Below are 20486 nucleotides of genomic sequence, written 5' to 3'. Positions count from 1 at the left end.
ATCACAAATGAAGCGACAACGCCAATGCTCCCCTTACACCGTGCTGATATTCGGACAAAAGCGATCGATAATCATGAAGTCTGAATGAGAGTATAGTCCCCTTCAAAACGTGTGACGCAAAAGGGGCTGGCTTCATATGTTGATGAAATTGATCGGTTTCGCCTAGAAATTGATCATTTACCCAGCTCTCGTCCTCGGGGTAATCTGCACGGTGCCCTGGACACGAGAGTCTTGAAGGGAAACAGGTGTATCAAAGTTCAAAACGGACGCGTGCCGATATTTGTCAAGACCGACACATTTTTGGACATGGGAGAATGACATTGGCAAAGACCGGGCTAAAAATGAATTCTTCAACCTGTCAATGGTTATTACTCTAAATATTACATATGTTATCACCGACTTTGAAACATACATACGTATCGTAGAAATGGGATTCGAACCCTTGGCCCTTATATCCAGAACCTGGGTTGTTCACCATTGGAACATGCAGGTCGTTCGAAGTCTAACTCCAGTGAAGGATTAATGATTAAACTTCTTGTTTTATAAAACTAGCTCTACCCGATACCATAACTTGTTCTTAAACGTAACTGCATGTGTGTGTAACCATGGCTCATCCCTCCATAGTTGCTGTTGGTCTTCTTCTCCTTTATTTGTGGTGTTCTGTGTCTGTTAACGCGGGGGAGCGGACGGGAACTGCGCCTGACGTCGGGCACTACACCGTGAAGAACAAACGGGGCGAACCGTGTTTCCTTGCCGACCTCGCCGCCACGTTTAAGATCCGTTACGTCAAGACCGACAACACCACGGCCACAGCGGAGTACGCCCTTCCCGGGAACTGTTCCGTGGCGTACGAATCCACCTGCCCCAACCGTCTGGACGGGGAGGACCAAGCCGTCCTCCTCCTACACGTCCCGTGGGACTGGGACTTCGGTCTCTACTTGAGGTTCGCGCGGGACTCCAAAACGCCCGTCATGAAACACTTCTGGTTGGCGGAGGCGGTGATGTATTATCACCAGGTTCCGTCTCTCTTCCCAGACGCCAAGTTTCCAAACCACTTCTTCAGTCCCTTCCTTAATAACCTGCGCGAGATGGAGACAAGGTCTGGGATCTTTAAGAGGAGGTCTTTCCTGTGTGAAAGCGGTTTAACCATATTCAACTTGACATTCCCGTATTTTGAGGAAGCTCCAGGCATCCATCCCACTGCGGACCTCATCTTTGACTACATACAGGTGCAACCATTCGACGTCAGGTATGTTTTTGACTATTGTCTTGATAGAGCTACCTTAACTTCACGTTGTATGTCTTGATGATAAGTGTTAACATGGTCATTTTCAAGAGTATTACTTTTCAGTGAAAGAACTATATATGCTTCGTTTGTGTTTTAAGAAGCGTAGCTAATTCAGGTTCATTTTTGTCAATAACCAACGTTTGTAAGGGATGGTAAACGGTAAAAAGGATCCTATGCGTTACCATCCTTTATGGTGTTGTATCTTGTGTGACGTCATCAGTAAATAACTGTCTTTTTTCCCTTCCTTCAACAGCCATGATAAGTTCGCCAAAGAGGTACGATGTCCACAAGACCATCACAAGTCCACCCCACCCCCGATAACCACAACACCGGCCGTCACGTCGGAAATCCCTCTATCCAACGCCTCTATCATCGTCCCCATCACCAACGCTACAACTGTCCTCCCAACCTCCATGATCCCTCTCTCCAACGCCAGCACGCTACCTACAGTACCCTCTAACGTAACGGTAGGCCCTGCTTCCACACTTGAACCTACGAATAGCAGCTACACCATCCAACCAGCATCCAGCGTTGCCCCTGACAACCACACGACGCCAGCTTCCACCACCGTCCCATGTACCTCAGCAGCGCCGCCTACCGTTCCCCCCGAGCCACCGCAAGGCCGCTACGTTGTGAAAAACGCCACTGGCGACGTTTGCTTGCTTGCCTACATGGCTTTACAATTCGACATTACTTACGCAAAACACGGTCACAGACATGGCATAGGTGCCTTCAACGTCCCAACTGACGCAGTTACTTCAGGGTTCTGTGGCAAAACGTTATCTAACATTTCGTTGTCTTTTTACGGTGGAACTTTTGAACTCACGCTTTCATTCAAAATGGCTGATAGAGAAGAGGCATTTCACCTGTCCTCTGTTAGCCTTCATTACGTAGAAGTACCCGGAATCTTTCCACAAACAGAGACACCTAACGCCAAGAGAAGCGCGTCTAACAAAACGCTGGACATCTTCAGGGCTAGCTCTGGCAAATCATACAGGTGTTCTGAAGACAAGGACTTCGTCTTAACAGCAAACGTCACGCTCCACACACGCCAAGTTCACGTGCAAGCCTTCGGGGTCAGCAAAGGACAGTTTTCTGCCGCAGAGGATTGTGGGAAGGTACGGATGACGTCAAGTTAATGGAGAGGTTTTGTGAGACAGAATATTGAAAATGAATAAGAAATATACAAAATGTTGGACTGTCTCAAGTTTTATTGATATCTGATATATTTTCTATTGTTAAACAATCAGATGCTGAAATAATTAGGCTCTTAGTCTTATCATGACTGGTATCACTATGAAGTAATAGACTCGCATAATATCTATCTTACTTATACTAGTTAACTGGTACATAACGATAGAATCTTTCTCATTTTCCGCTGTAACATCACTTTAAGACAATTATGGAATTATTAGAGTTGCAATTATATTCCTTAACCTCCCTGTTATTCTATTTCTACCTTCTTGATATGGTTAATGTTTTCTTTTAGAACCTTATGATTTCAATATCATGCTTATTACACACTATTCAATTTCACAGGACCAGAGCAGTAATGAGTTGGTGGCTATCGTCACCGGTGGTTCGCTGGCCGGCGTCATCATCATCGCTATCGTGACGTATTTCGTCTGCACCAGAACACGCAGGACCACCAGGAGTGGATATACTGCTATAAACTGATGGTCGCTATGTAAGGTCCTATGTTTAATCAGTTATAAGATTACGTTATACAGCTCTTCATATGATCATACTCTTTACTTGTATATCCGTCGTCATATTCTCTCTTCAATTGTTCAGGCCAGGCTGACTTGATTATATGGATTACATATCAGAACGCGCATCAATTTTCGTTTGTTTCCCAACGACCAAACGGTGAATCGTACAACGAAGCTGAAAAATTAGCAAATATATACCGTAAATTGCGATTGAATATCGTAAAACGGATACTTATGTAATACACTGCCCCTTTTCCTATTTCAAAATGTACTGGTTTTATAAACTTACATTTGACACAAAATGTATTTCGAGCCCTGAGCAAAGTTTCCCAAAAATGAACTGAAAAACTGAAATAAAGAAATTCATTGTTTTGTTCTGTAAGTTCAGTCCTTTGTAGAAACTTCCTAACTGCTTAGATTTCATGATGATGGCAATTATTTTTTGGCTCGGAGGCCCTACTTGTTTGCATTGCTCAGAGGATGTCATCTATATAATCAAATCAGCGTGGCCTTACGAAAACATGTCTAGATCTCCCACCAGTACATCATCCCAGCAGTGATTGACAGGGTAATGTAGGTGACGTAAGCCAAAAGTGACATGCTAGCGAGCCCGCCAGCTGCTGACGTCGGCCCACAGGTCAGCTGGTCCCTGTCCAGCGAATACAGGGGCGCCCCCTGTAGGGCTGCTGGGGCGTTACAGATCACCTGCCATAGATATACAAAATACACACCGAGTTTTACAAGGTTTGTGTTCGTCTGTATGTGTGTTTCTTTGTTTGTGCTTGTTTCTGTGTGTACGTCTGTATGTATGTGGGCTTGTGTGCGTGTGTCTGAGCGTGCGTCTCTATGTATGTGTGTGTGTGTGTGTGTGTGTGTGTGTGTGTGTGTGTGTGTGTGTGTGTGTGTGTGTGTCTGCGCGTGCGTCTGTGTGTGTGTGGGGGGGGGCGCACGCATTCTCTCTGTGTGAAAATGAGAAAGTAATACAATTAATGATAAGGGCAAACGATGAAATGATCCCTCGCATTTCGCTATCAGAGAGCTGCATTTTTCCAGCAAAGAACAAAAACAGACATTTAACAGTACTCACCGTCCCGATAAAAGGTTGGTGAAGCATGACGTAGACGCTTAAGTCCCGGATGTTGCAATCACAGGTCCAGGGGTTAAAGGCCAAGGTCACCTTCTCCAGGGTCCATAAAGGGCCGAAAACGCGAGGAGAAACGAAGGACAACTGGTTTCCTTGAAGCTCCAGTTCCTTTTGGTGATGAAAGAGAAATTTATCAGTAGCCACCTATCAACAACAACGAAAAATACAATACAATGTTTACGAAAAAATACGAAGAGTTGTAGTTCCAAGGGAAGACACTATCCAGTAGTTCCAAATCTAAACCAACCTCTTACCTTTAGCAGATGTTGCCCTTGAAATGCGTTCTCCGAGATGTTCGAAATCTTGTTGTTGTTCAGTCGCAGCTTGACCAGTTTGCGCTGGAAGGTGAAGGCGTTGGGCGGGACTTCCGTGATGAGGTTGTGGTCTGCGTCAAACTCCTGAAGATTCCCGATGCCTGTTAAAGTGTGGAAGGTGTAATCAAAAAGTTGTATTGTCTATATATCATGTATTGATTCCTTGCTGTCTCCATTCTATGCAGTGTCTAAGTAACTTTTCCGTAGTTCTGTCTGCCTTTCTCCTCCTCTCCTCCCCTCTCCCCTTCTCTCTTTCTCTCTCTCCCCCCCCCCCCCCTCTCTCTCTCAGTTTAATATGTTTAGGTCCCAATTTGAAAAAGGTAAGGCACTTTTGGGCTTAACCCCTACGTGGCCCCTGTGGCTTGGCCGGGACCGGAATCATTTTAACTAGGAATTAAAAGCAACGTGGGACCTCATCGTGTGAGCACTGGGAGGTAACCCCCTCCCCCCAGTCCACCGGGACAGATTTTGGGCTTCGCGACGCGACCGGGACTACACCCCCGACGGGCACCGACGCAATTGGGACCAAAGCATAACTCTGAGATCTCACTTACCGAGGAGATTCCCCGTGGGCAGGATGGGGAGGGAGTTGTGCTGAAGGAAGAGCCTGGTAAGCCTTTGATGCGAGCCGAACGCCCCGGTTTCGATTCCCTTGATCTTGTTGTCAGCTAGGTTGAGGAATTCCAGCCGATCGAGGGGGAAGAATGTGCCGGCGAAGATGTAGTCGATGGCATTGTTGTTGAGGTAAAGCTGCGTTAGTTTTTTGCTTCCGTAGAAGGCGTCGAACTCTACGGACGTGAGGTTGCAGGAGTTCAGGCGAAGAGTCATCAGATTCTCCAGACCCTCCAGCGTCCACGAACGGATTTCGGCGAGCCTTGTGTTCTGTGGACGGAAATAAGGCAGTTGAAGTCACGTGACTGTGACGTACCCACTGCAGACGTAATTTAGCGTCCGCCATATTGGTGGGTTGGAGACCTGGACAAATGTTCTAAACCCTCGATTTCTCCCAAACTCAACATTCAAATGTACTTATTTTTCTCCTCTATCTATCCATACAGTACCAGGTTATGAATAATTTCTTACGACGAATAAATAGTGTGCGTTCTGAATCGCCATCTTGGATTCATCTCCCCACCAACATGGCAGCTACTAGTTTTTACCACTTGTGACGTCACGTGAAATCGATGCAAATAAAACTAATACACGTACCCCAAGTTGAAGCGTCTTCAAGCTAGGAGTTTCTCGGAAAAGTCCGACCGGGATCTTTGTTATGGGGTTGCCGTAAAACGACAGGTATTCCAGTCTGTTGACATCGTTGAGCAGGACGTCGGGGAGAACGCTGATTTTGTTGCCTTCGAGGCTCAGATGGACGAGGCTTCGGAAACCAACAAATAGGTCCGCTGGTAGCGAGACGATCTCGTTGTTACCGAGGTAGAGGTGAGTCAGGGTGTTCCGGACGTGGCGCAGAGACGGGGTAAACACCACCGACAGGTAGTTAGCCTCAAGATGCAGGCGTGTCAACCTCTATTGAAAGATGGCAAATGCAACGAGATAAAAAGAAATTCATTAGATCCTTAAAAGGGAATTCCTGTACAAGAATAATATGTGAAGACAATAGGTCACGCGATGCGGACAGAATGCACTTAAATGCATTTACATGTAAGTTCGTGTGGTTTTAATTTGAGTGTTCGCGGTGGTTTTAAGTTCGCGTTTGAGACAAGAGTAGCAAATTAAGGGGGTAGGAGGGCAAAAAACTTTCGGGGTGGTTTTAAGTTCGCGGCGAAGAGCTTACCACGAAAACCGCGGACATAAAACCACCGTGAACATTTCTGCATTTACAGTATCATCTGTCACGCTAACCTGAGACAAGATGGCGACTGAAATTAGGAGGGCAATTCTATCCGATGCTCTCTAAACGTCTTAAAGGTAAATTATAGAGATAAAGAGAACTCGACTGTTTTGAATATTATTATATATTATTAATCACATATTTTCCTACGTCTTTAACCAACCAACCTTCACACAATACGTTCTGATTACATGTCAAACAGATTACCATTAACATTAATCCACCAGGGTACATCATTCCGCCAACCTGAAAAGATACGTCCAAACAGATCTCCAACCCAACGTCCCCTAGTATAATACACTCCTGTTTATCTAAACTGTGCATACCTGGGGGACGCTGCACTAGAGGATTAATATTAATGGAGTTAACCGATAACATACCGCTAGTCCGCTGAGGGCGTTGTCCTCGATGGTGAGTATGTTGTTCCTCTTCAGGTCGATTTCCCTGATGTTTTGCAGTCCCGAGAACATGTCAGCTCCCACAGACGACAGCTTGTTTCCAGCCAGCGACAGGTAGTCTAAGAATAAAAGAAGATAAATTGACAAAGAAGTAAACATTTGGGGTCAACAATAAAGCAAAGCTTTGAAACGTACACACCTCACACATTATATTACTCTAAGGCACATGCCCTCCTCGAGTTTCTGACTTTTGGCCATGTGGCAACGGTACCGTGATCGGTCGATCACTTCCTGCCAGCCTGCCAAAGAAATATGGACGCAGGTCAGCTCAACCTTCGCATCCTGCCAGTCACCGGTTACAACTCAGCCCGGGAACAAACTTGGACACACACCAAGACAAACAAACAGACCGTCACCGAAAACATCACCTTTTCACGGAGCCTCGGAGGTAATCAAACTATATATCGTACACTATCAGCGTGTCTTACCTAAATCTGAGAGTCTCTTAAAGGCTTCTGCTTCGATAGACGTGATGGCGTTACCGCTCAGCAACAGCCTCTGGAGTGACGTCAGAGTGAAGAACATGGCTGCGTGGAGAGTTGGTAACTTGTTGTTCCTGACATACAAAATAAAACAAACCCTTGTTAATGATAATGTTCTGGTCTTTTAATTGGATGATTTCTATAAACTGCAGTGGACTCGCTTTAGAAAGTAGTTTTAACAGATTTTAAAGAATTTTTCGCTGTCCGCATAAAAGTTGGGGACATCGAGCTGCAAATTTGATTATGATGGCAATGCTTCTTGAACGTTTTTCTTTCTTCTTAATTTCTCCTTTATTCTTCGTTTTCTGTATCTCTATTCTCTATACAGCGTTTATTTCAAGCCACAAGAGAACTCCATAGACGCACAAATACAATCTGCTCAAGTTGCCCAATGTCTGTACACTGACCTGAACAGAAGTACTCTCAGCTTCGGAAGACCGGAAAAAGCGTTGTTTGCGACATCTGTGATCTGATTGTCATCCAGGACTAGAATCTCTAGATTGGGCAGGCCGACAAAAACTGCGCCACCGATGTCAGGGAGTTTGTTATTTCCTAGATACAGGTATTTGAGTGTGCTGGGTCCTTGTATTCCACTGGTAGGGAGGGAGCTGAAAGAATCAAGATAGTCATCATTTTTGTGGTCAACGTCATCATTTTCGTGGCCAATGTCATCATTTTCGTGGCCAACGTCATCCTTATCAACAGCATCACCCTAACCTATGTCAGCGGTGTTTGTATCCTATCATTATCATTATTTGGCCCTTGAGGTTTGTTAGGGACTGTACGATATTTAGCAGGGGGTGGGGTGGTAGGCTAGGGGTCCGGTGAAAAAATTCCATGGCCCTCCCTCCAGCGCTACAAAAATGTTCAAGATGGCATGAAAGTCACTACAATCATGTATTTGAATGTCCTTAGTATCATTTTCGCGGGGAAAACGGGGCAAAATTGAGTGCTCCCCCGCTAAATATCGTACAGTCCCTTAGTTTCAAAGGTATGTTACAGATTCATAGCTGGTTTTAGTATGTTCTAGACAGACCACATGTAAAACGTGTTTTACATTATGAATGCCCGGTTGTTTATTATTGAGATTGAGGAAAAGATTGATTTAATAAAATTTAAATTATCAATACATGGACGTCGATAGGTGACACATAGTCACACAATTAATGCAAATTGGATCAACTAACTTAACACCTTCCACATTATGTAGAAAGATAGCACGAACCAACCTTATCTGGTTATCCGTGAGATCTACTTGCTCCAAGGCTCCGAAATTGGAAAACTCGGTACCAGTCAGACTCGTCAGACGATTACCATTCAACTTGATCACCTGAAAAACAATCATGACACGATATATTCTACTTGTATATTTGTATTACGTACCCAGTAAACCACCTCATGGCGAAACACATCAGGTTTGTACTGAAGAGTACAAGCTGGATATCCGAACAGATTTGCCGGACAGGTTTGATCCACGTGCACTCACACCGGGAAGGATACCTACGCTTTTCGATAAATGTGGTGGGTTCTTTTACGTGCTCGAGGTGTGGCTATGGACATGGGACCTCCATTTGACCTCCCTAACCGAAGCTAGGTGCACCTAAGTGTAACGTAACATGACCAGTTTACGTCCGATTTATTCAAAAAGTTATTTATTCTAAAACCGCGTGGACAGAGCCAAATGTTTAACCCATGGGTAGAAATATCAGCTCTTCTAACAAGAAAATGCATGGTCTGTTAGTTTTTCTCCGCCTGTTTAACGCCGTGCGAGCATGTATTTATACTGGGGTATATGGTGTAGAATTGTGCTAGGCTTACCCTTTATCGTTTACCTCCGTATTTTCCCTTCTAGCGCTATGCTTGAAGAACATAGACCGGGAAAATAATGCACAGTAACTGTCGAAAGTAGTCTACAAATGACAGTAAAGTCACTATGTTTGTCCTTCCGCTCGCCCGACGCGATGGAACAAAACGATTTTTGTATTGTGAATTTCCCCGAAATCAGCAGCACGTGGCGTTCACGTGATAAACGCATGGCCATGATGTTATGCCGTACAAAAATGTATCATCTGAGCGGGAGTCGCTAGGTTGTATCAAACCTTCCTAAAACTGGCAAGAGTTTCAAACCTCGAATCGCCATGGATAGTCTGCATATCAAAGAAAGGTTTAACGTCAGCTACGTTTAAAAGATACTAGCTATCGTGTAAGTTAGAAAAACATGATGGAATACGCGGTGTTGAATTACATACGAAATGCGTCATGCATGACGCTTCCGTGCAACTTGTTGTTACTGGTTCAGGAATTTATTCTGTTATGTCGCTGGACGTAAACCCTTTTAAATGTTTTGTATAAAAGAGAGAGATGGCTGAGGATCATACCTATGAGGTCTCTCATGAGAACAGGCTTTGGCATAATACACCGCGACATGTGCACATGACCCAATCGGGACGTTTACTACTCCTGCCCGTAAATAGGTCATGTTACGTTAGCTAGCAAATTCATGTTAAGTGCCTTTCCCAAGGGCACAACGTCGGGCGTGTCAGGGGATTCGAACCAAGGACCTCTGAATTCTGGGCTAAACCCCTCGGCCTACCATTACGCCACGCGACGTTACAAGAGGCGACGCATGCATGTCAAGAAGAACAACTTCATCCCGAATGATATGAGAAAGTGCGCTGTACGCAATGGTGCCTTTCACAAAACTTGTCTTTAAAATTAACAGCTCTAAAAAAGTTAAAGCCCAAGATTACGTCTTCATAAAACATTAATCAATGATACAGAAATAACAAAGCAATCAGATGGGACTGCTTTTCACGGTTCGTACCTTCAAATTGGGAAGCGTCTGAGAAATCAGTCTATCCAGGTTGGCGATTCTGTTTTCATCCAGGAAGAGCGCGGTCGTGTCGGACGGTACGGTTGGGACTGTCGCTAGTCGCTGGTACAGAGATACAGACAAAACGTCAAACACAGAATGATGTTCTACACTGTTGTGCAAATTTGCATACAAAATTCTCTCCATTTCGATCACCCCGTCTTCTCGCCTGGCTAGAGATACTGGTGGTAAGGATGTTCATGGTTCCAACTGCGCATGCGCAGCGAAATGTATTGTGGGTAATGTGTCAAAGTTGAACCTCTTTACCATTTCTAGTCCAAACAACTTATTGTTTAGACCATGCTTAATACATATCCAGACGTGTTTGTGTCTCAGTAGCCTTCTCCTTTGACATGTTACCCATAATGTGTTTCGCTGCGCATGCGCACTTGGAACCATGAACCTCCATTGAATAAAAAGTTCTACCCCGCTACACTTCCTTCTTGTGTCACAATTTGTCGTTCTACAGACAATCACTACTTCCTCAGAGTTTTTTACAACTCTTTGATAACAGAAACTCCTGACAGCCCCCCTTGCAATGGTATAACCCTTACTCTTGGCAACATGATCTCTCTTTACATCCTTATGTCCCTGATGATTAGTTAAGCTGTTTACATTTGGTGTGAACAGTTGTCAATCACAATGATACATCACACAGTATTCTGTCACGCCTAATTCTGCTCTGACGTCATGTACTTCTTGACTTCGCAGCCCCCCCTCCCCAAAAAACTAATTTAACGCGATCGCAATTGAATAGGAGACCATACACGTTCTTCAGTACAGTGTGCATTCACATTCATAGTATGATAGTCGTACGATCAGAAAGCAATGGCATTCTTGGGATATGGTCGTGCATTTCAGGTAGTGCAAAATTCAGCTGTCTTGTTATGGTTATGTGAAAAAAGTTGCCCTTATGATTAGATCCTTGTCGGTGGCCGGTCCTGTCACACCCTGCGTGAAAAATCGTACGGCATTAAAATCGTGCGACGACCTACGACAAATTGCACTGGAAGGTTCTAACGCAGAGTCGACCTACCTTGTTTTTGCAGGACACGACACCGCTGTTACAGGTACATTCAGAAGGACACTCCCCCGATACACCTGTCCCGTATCCTGTAACCAAAAGCGCTACTACGCCAAAGAGAGGTACCACACTTAACGACACCATGGTTAACATCCACCCGCAAGGAAATCCTTTACAAAGATGGAACAAATAATGTTATAACCGAACACGTTAACAATAGTATACAAGCGTCGTATGATCACTGGTATGTAGGACAGAGTGGGTACGTGTGAAAAGCATCTCGTTACATCACTAGCTTTGGTTAGGGGGTGTAGTGTTTATGTAGTATGGGAATGAGAAAGAATTAATCATGTGATCCCCACACTGAATCACCGAATCTTGAGGTCCCATGGGGAAATGTGTTCTGACGCCATGTTTTCTTTTGCCCTTTTCTGTGTTGTACGTTGGCTCTTCCACTTCCTGTATTCGTCTTACCAATATCAAGTCTTCATGTGGTCGAGGAGAGTCACACTTCAAGCACGTTAAGGAACCCACCACACTTACCGATAAGAGTAGGGTTCTTGCTTCCCGGTTTGAGTGGATCAAATAAATTTGTCCGGATAATATCATGCAGTTTGTACTGTTTAGTGTGTTGCGCCATGAGGTGGTTTGCCGGGTATGCAATACAAACAAACAAACAAACAAACAAACAAACAAACAAACAGAAAGGTCGTTGGATAAAAAAAGTCCCCAAAGAAACAAACATCAACCAGAGGTTGTTTTTTTTTACTTCGGTTTTGACAGACAAGGACGACGTGGCACTGCACTCAAGTTTTCATAACTTATATTAACAGTGCCACGTACAGAGAACAATATACCCCTTTTTTTATCTTTATACACCTGGGCGAAGTGAGGAAAGTCGTGTAAAGTGCCTTTCCCAAGGGCACAACATCGGTGGCGTCAGGGGGATTCGAACTCGGGACCTCTTGGTTCCGAGTCGAACGAAAACCCTGCCGTTACGCCACACGACCCCAACCAGATTTTCTGACCGGACCATCCCCAAAATGTCAAATGATATAGCCCTTGAACCTTTCATGATCACGACCCAGAAGTATCAGTGGTAAGCTTGAAAAATCAAAACTTTGACGAAGAAAAATCCCCGGACTTCACACTCCCTGCTGCAGAACTCTGTAACCAATAGGGAATTAGGTGCCAAACGGCTACTTCAGTGTGCTAAAAGCCCTCTTCTTTAATCTATCGATTTATAGTAGTCATAAGCGTCTTCCCAGTTTTGTAGTGAAGGAAGGCACCGAGGCGGTACACAGACTGGGTACACCGGGAAAACGAACGAAGACTCCGGGGGAACTCAGCCGACAGATCGAACATTTAAACTATTCTTAAACCTGTTTGAACATTGAACTCTATTTTGAACATTACAAACTGTTTTTCAACTTGGTACTATTTTTGTGCATAGTAACATGTCTTAGCCCATACTAGACTGACTGATAGTACTTGAAAAGTCCACTGACGTATGTCCAAGGTGAATGAACTATAGATATGTCTAGATAACAAGTTGCAACTCGCCCTGTGAAACTATCAATAGCGAAAATAAAAATCATTCTCAACTTCTTTGTTATGCATATGATTATTTATGACTAGTAACAACCCCTCCTTGTGAAACTATCAGAAGTGAAAGTAGAAGTCGTTCTCTAAACTTATATCACTCTTTATAAGTTTCAAGTTTAGTGAGGAGCAGTTTAAAGACGGGGAAGAAAATGAATGGGTGTGGAAGATTCTTTATCATACAGGCAATCGTTCTGCTGATTGTTTTAGCAGGACAATTCAGAGTCAGCGACTCACAGTTTCCCCGAGTTTGTACAAGCGCAGAAAACATCCGTGAGAAAGAATGCTGCCCGATTCCGTCGGGATTCACCGAGCCGTGTGGAGGGCCCGGGCGGGGAAGGTGTGCCGAAATCCCCGACGCCACCGTCAACGACCCTGCCTGGAAAGAAGCGTACAAGGTGGACGACCGTCGCCACTGGCCGACAGTGTTCTTCACCAGGGCCTGCGCGTGTGAAGGCAGTTTCAGTGGCTACGACTGTACGAAGTGCACCTGGGGACGTCGCGGGTCGAACTGCTCAACAGAAAAAGTATCCATGCGAAGAAATATCCGCCATCTCAGCCCAGAAGAAGTAGAGAAAGTGAAACAATACTTTAACGCGGCTAAGACTGCTCCAAGTGACTAAGTCATGGCTCTAGAATTTTACGAAGACATAAAGGAGAGTTAAGATTTCGCCGACATATCTGTGTACAACTATTTCATAGCAACGCATTACTATGCTAGCCGCGCTACCATGCCTCCTAATAAGCACGGCTATTGTAAGACAGAGGAAGATTGCCAGATAGACTTTGCTCACGAAGGTTCTGGCTTTCCAACATGGCACCGCGCGTTTTTACTCGAACTTGAGCGAGCCCTACAAGAGGTTAACAGTGACCCTGACTTCACCATCCCTTACTGGGACTGGACTGAAGCAGAGAATTGTACGATCTGTACCAATGACTTCGTCGGCGCGAACTACGAAGATGGCAGCTTAGATCCACGGTCGGTATTCGCGACATGGGAGACCATTTGCGTACAGTCGGACCCCTTCTACAACGCTACTTCAACGAACCACACCAAGCCATGCGATGTGACCAAGCGAGATGGCAATGTAGTGAGGAACCCCGGTCATCAGGACAGAAAGAAGTTTGGAGAATCAATGTATCGTCTGCCAATACCAATCGAGGTGGACTTTGCCCTTCGCTTCCCCACGTTTGACAAGCGGCCCTATAACAAAATGGCCAACTGCACCTTCCGTGATTTACTCGAAGGCTTTGCGGACACAACCACCGGGAAGTATCGAGGAGATAGGTAATCAGAATTATGGCTACTTTTTAAAAAACAGTCCCTGAGTCTTTTCTACACCGAGACTACGATTCTAATCACGACCACCATGTCGAAATTTAATGCTGGATACTTCGTTGCTATTTCCGTGTTTTACTTTCACGATAGTGGAATGTGAAAGAGAGAAATTTCTGACATGTTGCCAAATACGGCGTTTACATACATTTCTATGTCTTTAAGTCTAGTGTGGCGTTAAGACCCCCTCTTACTGGACCCGCCGTACGCTGGCGACGTCGCTGCGTCCGATCGAATTCACAAAAGCACTCAACGAATTTCATGGACAAAAAACGAATCTTTTTAAGCTTTGTGTGTTTTGTTGTCTTTTTGGTCATACTTGTACGTTTTGAATGATATTCCCATTATAAAGTCAAGGGTAACACAAATCCAGTTTAGGACGGAGCGACGCCGCTAGCGTGCCGCGTGGGTCCAGTGAGAGGGGGGGCTTAACAGGCAGAGTTTCTATCCCATGAACAGGTACGTAAACGGCACGCTGATCCCAGGGGCCCACACCCTCCACAACCACGTCCACCTGTACCTGGACGGCACCATGTCCGCCGTCCCCTCATCGGTCAACGACCCCATCTTCTCCATCCACCACTGCTTCGTCGATCGCATCTTCGAGAAATGGATTCGCCGACATAAGTCAGTACCCACATCTTTAAGAAATTGCATATTGTCTTTTCACGTTAGACTTTGATACATGTAACACGTAATTTATGGCAGTGGAACATAAACAGATTCCAAATATGCAAATATCGGCCTAATTTGCAAAAGTGCCATGATTAATCTACATAACGGTAATTCCATACTTGTGACATGTGTGATTAGTTAAAGGTGTACGCAACTATGCATAGATCATCTAAATGTGTAGGTCATTTGCATACTTGAATATTTCATGGATGTATGAACTCTTGTTTGCACTGCTTTCAATTTAAAATACTGTCCGTATTTTCACACATATGTAGGACCCCAAGTGACGAGGCTCTGCCAGAGACAGGTGCCTCACCGGGACACAACCGCCATGCCGTGAGTACATCGTGCCGTTCTTCCCGCCGTACAGCCACGACGACCTCTTCAAACCGTCAACAGAGCTCGGATACGATTATGAGGATGTCGACATGGACGGTAAGCATTTCTCTTAGACTTATAATCAGTCATATTAACCTGTGGTTTTACAAACCAACCAGCCCAAATTGTAGTTTGAAAAACGGTACAGTCTCCCGTGCAGCAGCGTGACCGTAACTTTGACCATCTCGAGCTGAAGAAATTGTCGTTCATGGTCTCGTGTGGGTTCACATCCAACGGGGGTAGTTAGTGGGTAGGGGCTGTTTTAGTTGTGTTTGTGTGCTCGCATCTATAACTAAAGATCCTTTTGATGGATTTGTATGAATTTTGGACTATGTGGGTAGTTACTGAGGTCCCCAAGGAATCGGTTTTCGGCCCCCTAGCAGTATTTTTCGGTATTGCAGCATTATACAGAAAGACACCCCTTCCTGAAAGTAATGTGGACAGCTGGTCAGCCATCCCCGATGAATGACCCCTTATGGGAGGGAGATGGCTTGAACTAACATCCGTAATGGCTATATTTACAGAAACTCTTTAGCATTTTACTGAGGAATTATCTATAATTCTGAATACTCATTAATCGTAGTGATCGTCCATGTTCTGTATTATGTTAAGGTTTCACCATTGTTTCATTTATTTGGTAGTATGATTTTATGTACAGTGTATGTTATTTTGGTTTTGTATCATTTTGTAGTTTGTGTTTTTTTGTTACTTTTGTTGTAATTTTGAGTTGATGTAAAACCCAGGGCACTTTGAAAAACGGTTTTAGACGGTATGATCATACGTATCCCCCTGCAAAATGAATGAACAAACAAACAAGCAAGCAAACAAAGCTGAAAACTGAATTGTTTATTCAAATATACTAGTAACATCTAGATCCAGTGTCTCCTAGCCTAGCCATTCAACCATTAATACAACCTGTCTCAGACGGCTGGTAACCAAAGAAATCAGAATATGTTCATCTTGAATTCCAACTTTGACCCCCTCCCCACGTTACATTTTGATTATCTTATAATTATCTCAAGTATTGGTTGATTTGGATCTGTGCAAGAAAAGTGTGCTCTGGAAGCCGATTCCGCAGTCCTCCAGCGTCAGGTCATCGCGGAGAGTCTTGCCAGCAAACACCAAAGTCAACGACAATGTGGCATCACCTGAAAGTGGATGACAGTTTATACAGTATTGCAAAGATTGTCAGAGCTCTGAGAATAATGAGTTGATTAAAATCATTATTCTTAAAACTTTTTAAATATCTGTAATACTGTTGTTACATCTTCACTTCAATTTTAACATCAAGTCAGTCAAACAGAATTTAAACGGTTGGAATTGAAAAAGAAGGACACAGTCCTATTATGTTTGAGGAAATGTTGCTGAGAAACTGACTGATGATTCAAAATTTATAAACAAGAACAACATATCCGACAAAACCTATAGGGAACAAAAGTATGGTAGGACATTTTCAGAATACGATTTTTTAGATATCTAGATAGAATAAACATGTATGAAGGGCACTACCTTTTTCAACTCTCGAATTCCCGCAGCATTTTTTTTTCATGGAAGCCACAGAGTCGCTCAGACTGACGTCATTGATGGTGATCGTCAAGGAACTTCTCTGTTCAGATTGGAGCTGTACGAAAATCTGAAAGTAGTGATGTATATGGTGAAAGGTTTAAAGTAGTTTTGTCATTACAAGCTTATGATGCTTCTGCTTTATCCGTTGGGGGTATGTATCTATAGATTTACGGTATACAATGCACTACATCAGGCGGAACTATTCTAGTTTGTAAGGGATCTAAAGTAGTTTGCTAAATAAACAAAGGCAAAGTACTTGAAATATGTTCTGTGCAGCAGCAAGGTGTCTGGTGATACTTTCTTAATCACATTCTATTAGTTCAAACATGTAATTCACTTCCAAGATGTCAGTTGTTGAAAAATCTTCTAAGTTTACTTTGCTAGACCCTGACATCCTCTCACCTGGTGACCTTTGGAACAGCTCATCTTGTTGATGTCCACGTCTCCAACTTCGTAACACGAGCCCAGTTGGTGACCACATTTCAGTCTCATTTGAGCCAGACAGGACGTCTTGCTGCGGCATACAAGGTGTTTGTCCCCACAAGGGTGGCCACAAGGGAGCTTGAGTTCGCATGCCTCGATCTCTGCAAAAGTAATGATGGGTGCAATTGAAGTAGTAGACTAGAATCAGAAAATACCAGACAATGCCCCCTCCCCCAAGTTTAGTTTCCTGTTCTATAGGTCGAATGACTCGAATTTCCTACCTCCATGGACGGACCCTAACTTGAAGGATGGTATTTCAGTGGTCTCGTTGAAGGCTCGAGGGAGCATTTGTCCAATACTTGGGACGTCCTCCGCACCGAGAGTTTCGAGTCGTTCCTTTGTGTCAGATCCAACGACAGTGATTTCGTAATCACTTCCATACGATAGACGTTTCTCTGCAAATTCCATGGTACTTCCAATGTAGGCAAGCTTGCTTTCGGCTTCATTTTTTTCAGACGACAACAGCTTTTGCCGAAATGCTGAAATTTTCCTGTTTTCTTCCCGGAGAGACTCTTTCTGTCTGTCTATTTCCGAGATGATAGCTTCCTTCAGCTTGCAGGCTACGTCAACTATTTGATAGTCGATGTCTGCTTCTGCCTCCTTTTCTTCCTCAAGTTGATTTTGCAGCTGATAGCATAATGCGCGGTATTCATCTGCTTTTGCTTTTACCTGTTCGATTTTACCTTGTACCTCAGCCCTCACCAAGGTACTGTGATCCTTCAGGTGTGTAAAGGAATGCTCTTTGTGTTTGAGGAGTGCGCAGTAGAGACACATAGGTACCTCGCAAGTTTCACAGAAGATTTTGATTACCTCTTCCGGATGTTCATCACAGGTGTGTTTCTCTCCCTGTCGCACTTGTTCCTTTCCCCTTAACTCTTCCAATCCTAAGACTTTATGGTCTCTTGTCACTTTGATACGCCGATGAGCCGCTACACACTCGCCACACAACAGTTCGTCACAGTTCAGACACAGTGAAGTAGCAATACCTTTCGAGTCGCAATAAGGGTTGCTGCAGACGATTTCTTGGCCTTCTGAATGCAACGTCTTGTGAAGATTAACAGTTTCCTTCAAACGTTCGATTAAGAAGTCGTCCTTGAATCCGTCAATGGTCCCACCCGGAAGTGGTGACTTGCTTCGGCAGGTCGGACACTCTATTTGGTCGCCATCGGCAGAGCGGGGCTTTGTATATTCAGCCAGACATTCCTTGCAAAAGGTGTGCAGACATGGAAGTATTTTGGGTTTACGGAAGGGTTGCAGGCAAATCTGACATTGGAGAAAACCGCTGGATAAATCCTTCAGAAGTGAGGCCGCCATCTTGTTTCGATTGCCGTCTACGTCATAATACAAATGCCGAAAGTCATGTCGGGAGGAACCTTTGAGTTTGAACAGGGGGTCAAAAGTATTATGAAACGTATTGGTATAGGTAAGGGTATACAAATAATGCGACGATCAAGAGAAGCTAGGAGAATATGTGTTCATACATTTTTTCATACCTTTTTTACCTCCGTTAAACTTGTGGAGGTACTGTTTTCCGTGAGTCCGACTGTCTGTGTGTGTTTTCAGATATTTTGGCCAGCCATAACATTAAGACGCATAGGAAGGATTATGATGATACATTTGTTTTTTTTTTCTGATGCAATTGGCATTCTTTTATGCAAATAGCAAGAGTATGCGAAAATGGGTAATGCAATTATGCCATTTTATTTATAATGGAGTGAATGGGAGATGGTTTGGGGTTTCGGAATTTTATGCAAATCCCCGAAATATATATATGCTATTAACAGTAATGCAAATAGCTGGATTCTACTTTACTTGGTGGGTTTGGGGAAGATGAAGATCAAGGTCAATGAGGGAATTTGCATGATTAATGAGGAATGTCTATAATTCTTATCATTTCTATAATTATACTTCAATACATGTAGCATATGCAATTTACGGCAAGCGAAACATCAACAGATACCAATTGTGCAAATGGGGGTCTAACGTACATAATCAATGCGAAACCGGCAATGCTTGGTCAAACTTGCACACACACACACACACACACACACACACACACACACACACACACACACACACACACACACACACACACACACACACACACACACACACACACAAGCACGCACACACACACACACACACAAACAAACAAGCACTGCACGCACACGTACGCACACACATACACACACACACACACACACACACACACACACACACACACACATACATACACACAAACAAGCACACACACACACTCACACAACCCAAGATAAACAAACCGTCAACAAACAAATCGAAAATGATGCCTCCATTTCTCGCATACTGAATGACATAAATGCTCTTTTGTTTCTCCAATACAGGGATGTCTGACGGAGAGATTATCGACGACGACAGCTACCTAGGGGAGTGCAGCACGGACCCGTGGGATGGTGTGTTGAAATATGTAGTGATTGGAATCGCTGGTTTCGTGATACTGATGGCCATCTTTATGTTGTTTGCTTGTTGCTGCTGTAACAAAAGGACGCAGCAAAGGGAGAGCAGCTCTGGTACTGGGGGGAGAGAGAGGGTACCATTGAAGCGCACAGTCCACGTCTGAACGAACGAACTAAGGGCCCTGTCACACTTGTGCGTATATTCAAGTGCGCATGAGTTGCGCATTAACATTTTGTTTGGTTTATGTAAAGTTTGCAGGGAAGAAGTTGTTTTCTACTTTGACCCACCGCTGTGCAGCTAGTTATCGAACCAAAGAAATGACTTCTTCGGCTGCAAACTCAACCTAAAACAAAAACTTGTTAATGCGCGACTCATGCGGACTTGCATATACGCACAAGTGTGACAGGGGCTAAACAAGCGCAATGTCACAAATCGTCAATTCACAATTGTTTCAAACATTTAAAACAATTTTTTATCCGCAAGTCATATATGCAGTTTTTAAGGCGATTTATATACAACGTATCCAGTATTTCAAAGCAATTAGATATCCAGCATTTTAAGACAATTCTTATATCCAGCATTCAAGACATTTCTTATGATCTATCCAGTATTTAAGATAATTCATATATCCAGCATTTAAGACAATTCAAATATCCAGAATTTAAGACAATTCACATATCCAATAATTTAAGACAACTCATATACAACGTATCCAGTATTCTAAGGCGAGCCAAATAGATATCCAGCATTCAACGCAATTCATATATCCAGCATTTAATGCAATTCATATTATCCTTACCATGTAAAATAAGAAATATAAGGGTCAGAAATTCCACCAGTGTCTCGCGCCACACAGCATAATCTCTT

The 20486-nt window shown here is 43.8% G+C and overlaps 5 protein-coding genes across 5 annotated transcripts; 3 read left to right on the top strand and 2 right to left on the bottom strand.

Moving 5' to 3' along the window:
- The first annotated feature begins 142 nt into the window (after positions 1-142).
- Positions 143-3747, top strand: LOC136444563 (lysosome-associated membrane glycoprotein 3-like). The gene is made up of 3 exons (XM_066442170.1): positions 143-1249; positions 1542-2406; positions 2828-3747. Exons 1-3 carry the CDS (start codon positions 606-608, stop codon positions 2963-2965), a joined length of 1647 nt encoding a protein of 548 aa, XP_066298267.1. The 5' UTR covers positions 143-605; the 3' UTR covers positions 2966-3747.
- LOC136444562 (insulin-like growth factor-binding protein complex acid labile subunit) lies at positions 2480-11815 on the bottom strand. The gene is made up of 11 exons (XM_066442169.1): positions 11156-11815; positions 10072-10182; positions 8477-8577; positions 7655-7855; positions 7194-7321; positions 6688-6824; positions 5668-5982; positions 5013-5340; positions 4399-4559; positions 4088-4252; positions 2480-3705 (listed from the first exon to the last, which is right to left on the bottom strand). The coding sequence occupies exons 1-11, from the start codon at positions 11294-11296 to the stop codon at positions 3526-3528; spliced, it is 1968 nt and encodes a 655-aa protein (XP_066298266.1). The 5' UTR covers positions 11297-11815; the 3' UTR covers positions 2480-3525.
- A 981-nt stretch (positions 11816-12796) lies between these two features.
- On the top strand, positions 12797-19789 carry LOC136444564 (tyrosinase-like). Its single transcript, XM_066442172.1, has 4 exons — positions 12797-14033; positions 14541-14708; positions 15032-15191; positions 19547-19789. Exons 1-4 carry the CDS (start codon positions 13477-13479, stop codon positions 19586-19588), a joined length of 927 nt encoding a protein of 308 aa, XP_066298269.1. The 5' UTR covers positions 12797-13476; the 3' UTR covers positions 19589-19789.
- LOC136445178 (tyrosinase-like) lies at positions 12898-13368 on the top strand. Its single transcript, XM_066443046.1, has one exon. The coding sequence runs from the start codon at positions 12898-12900 to the stop codon at positions 13366-13368; it is 471 nt and encodes a 156-aa protein (XP_066299143.1).
- On the bottom strand, positions 16152-18507 carry LOC136444995 (E3 ubiquitin-protein ligase TRIM56-like). The gene is made up of 4 exons (XM_066442825.1): positions 17405-18507; positions 17103-17284; positions 16644-16767; positions 16152-16282 (listed from the first exon to the last, which is right to left on the bottom strand). Exons 1-4 carry the CDS (start codon positions 18495-18497, stop codon positions 16152-16154), a joined length of 1530 nt encoding a protein of 509 aa, XP_066298922.1. The 5' UTR covers positions 18498-18507.
- Positions 19790-20486: the final 697 nt, after the last annotated feature.

This window comes from Branchiostoma lanceolatum, chromosome 11 (assembly GCF_035083965.1).
Source record: "Branchiostoma lanceolatum isolate klBraLanc5 chromosome 11, klBraLanc5.hap2, whole genome shotgun sequence".
Classification (NCBI taxonomy): Eukaryota; Metazoa; Chordata; class Leptocardii; order Amphioxiformes; family Branchiostomatidae; genus Branchiostoma; species Branchiostoma lanceolatum.
The sequence above is the reverse complement of the archived record's forward strand: the minus strand, read 5'-3'. Positions and strand labels throughout refer to the sequence as shown.

What these genes read in the sequence shown, in the direction of transcription:
- LOC136444563 (XM_066442170.1), top strand. Translation starts at nt 606, where the DNA reads ATGGCTCATCCCTCCATAGTTGCTGTTGGTCTTCTTCTCCTTTATTTG. An exon ending in GTGCAACCATTCGACGTCAG is followed by an intron (nt 1,250 to 1,541) that starts GTATGTTTTTGA and finishes TTCCTTCAACAG; the next exon opens with CCATGATAAGTTCGCCAAAG. An exon ending in CCGCAGAGGATTGTGGGAAG is followed by an intron (nt 2,407 to 2,827) that starts GTACGGATGACG and finishes TCAATTTCACAG; the next exon opens with GACCAGAGCAGTAATGAGTT.
- LOC136444562 (XM_066442169.1), bottom strand. Translation starts at nt 11,296, where the DNA reads ATGTTAACCATGGTGTCGTTAAGTGTGGTACCTCTCTTTGGCGTAGTA. An exon ending in CTGAGAGTACTTCTGTTCAG is followed by an intron (nt 7,322 to 7,654) that starts GTCAGTGTACAG and finishes TTTGTATGTCAG; the next exon opens with GAACAACAAGTTACCAACTC. An exon ending in TGAAGACGCTTCAACTTGGG is followed by an intron (nt 5,341 to 5,667) that starts GTACGTGTATTA and finishes TTCCGTCCACAG; the next exon opens with AACACAAGGCTCGCCGAAAT.
- LOC136445178 (XM_066443046.1), top strand. Translation starts at nt 12,898, where the DNA reads ATGAATGGGTGTGGAAGATTCTTTATCATACAGGCAATCGTTCTGCTG.
- LOC136444564 (XM_066442172.1), top strand. Translation starts at nt 13,477, where the DNA reads ATGCCTCCTAATAAGCACGGCTATTGTAAGACAGAGGAAGATTGCCAG. An exon ending in GGGAAGTATCGAGGAGATAG is followed by an intron (nt 14,034 to 14,540) that starts GTAATCAGAATT and finishes TCCCATGAACAG; the next exon opens with GTACGTAAACGGCACGCTGA. An exon ending in TGAGGATGTCGACATGGACG is followed by an intron (nt 15,192 to 19,546) that starts GTAAGCATTTCT and finishes TCTCCAATACAG; the next exon opens with GGATGTCTGACGGAGAGATT.
- LOC136444995 (XM_066442825.1), bottom strand. Translation starts at nt 18,497, where the DNA reads ATGGCGGCCTCACTTCTGAAGGATTTATCCAGCGGTTTTCTCCAATGT. An exon ending in GCTGTTCCAAAGGTCACCAG is followed by an intron (nt 16,768 to 17,102) that starts GTGAGAGGATGT and finishes CACTACTTTCAG; the next exon opens with ATTTTCGTACAGCTCCAATC. An exon ending in GAATTCGAGAGTTGAAAAAG is followed by an intron (nt 16,283 to 16,643) that starts GTAGTGCCCTTC and finishes ATCCACTTTCAG; the next exon opens with GTGATGCCACATTGTCGTTG.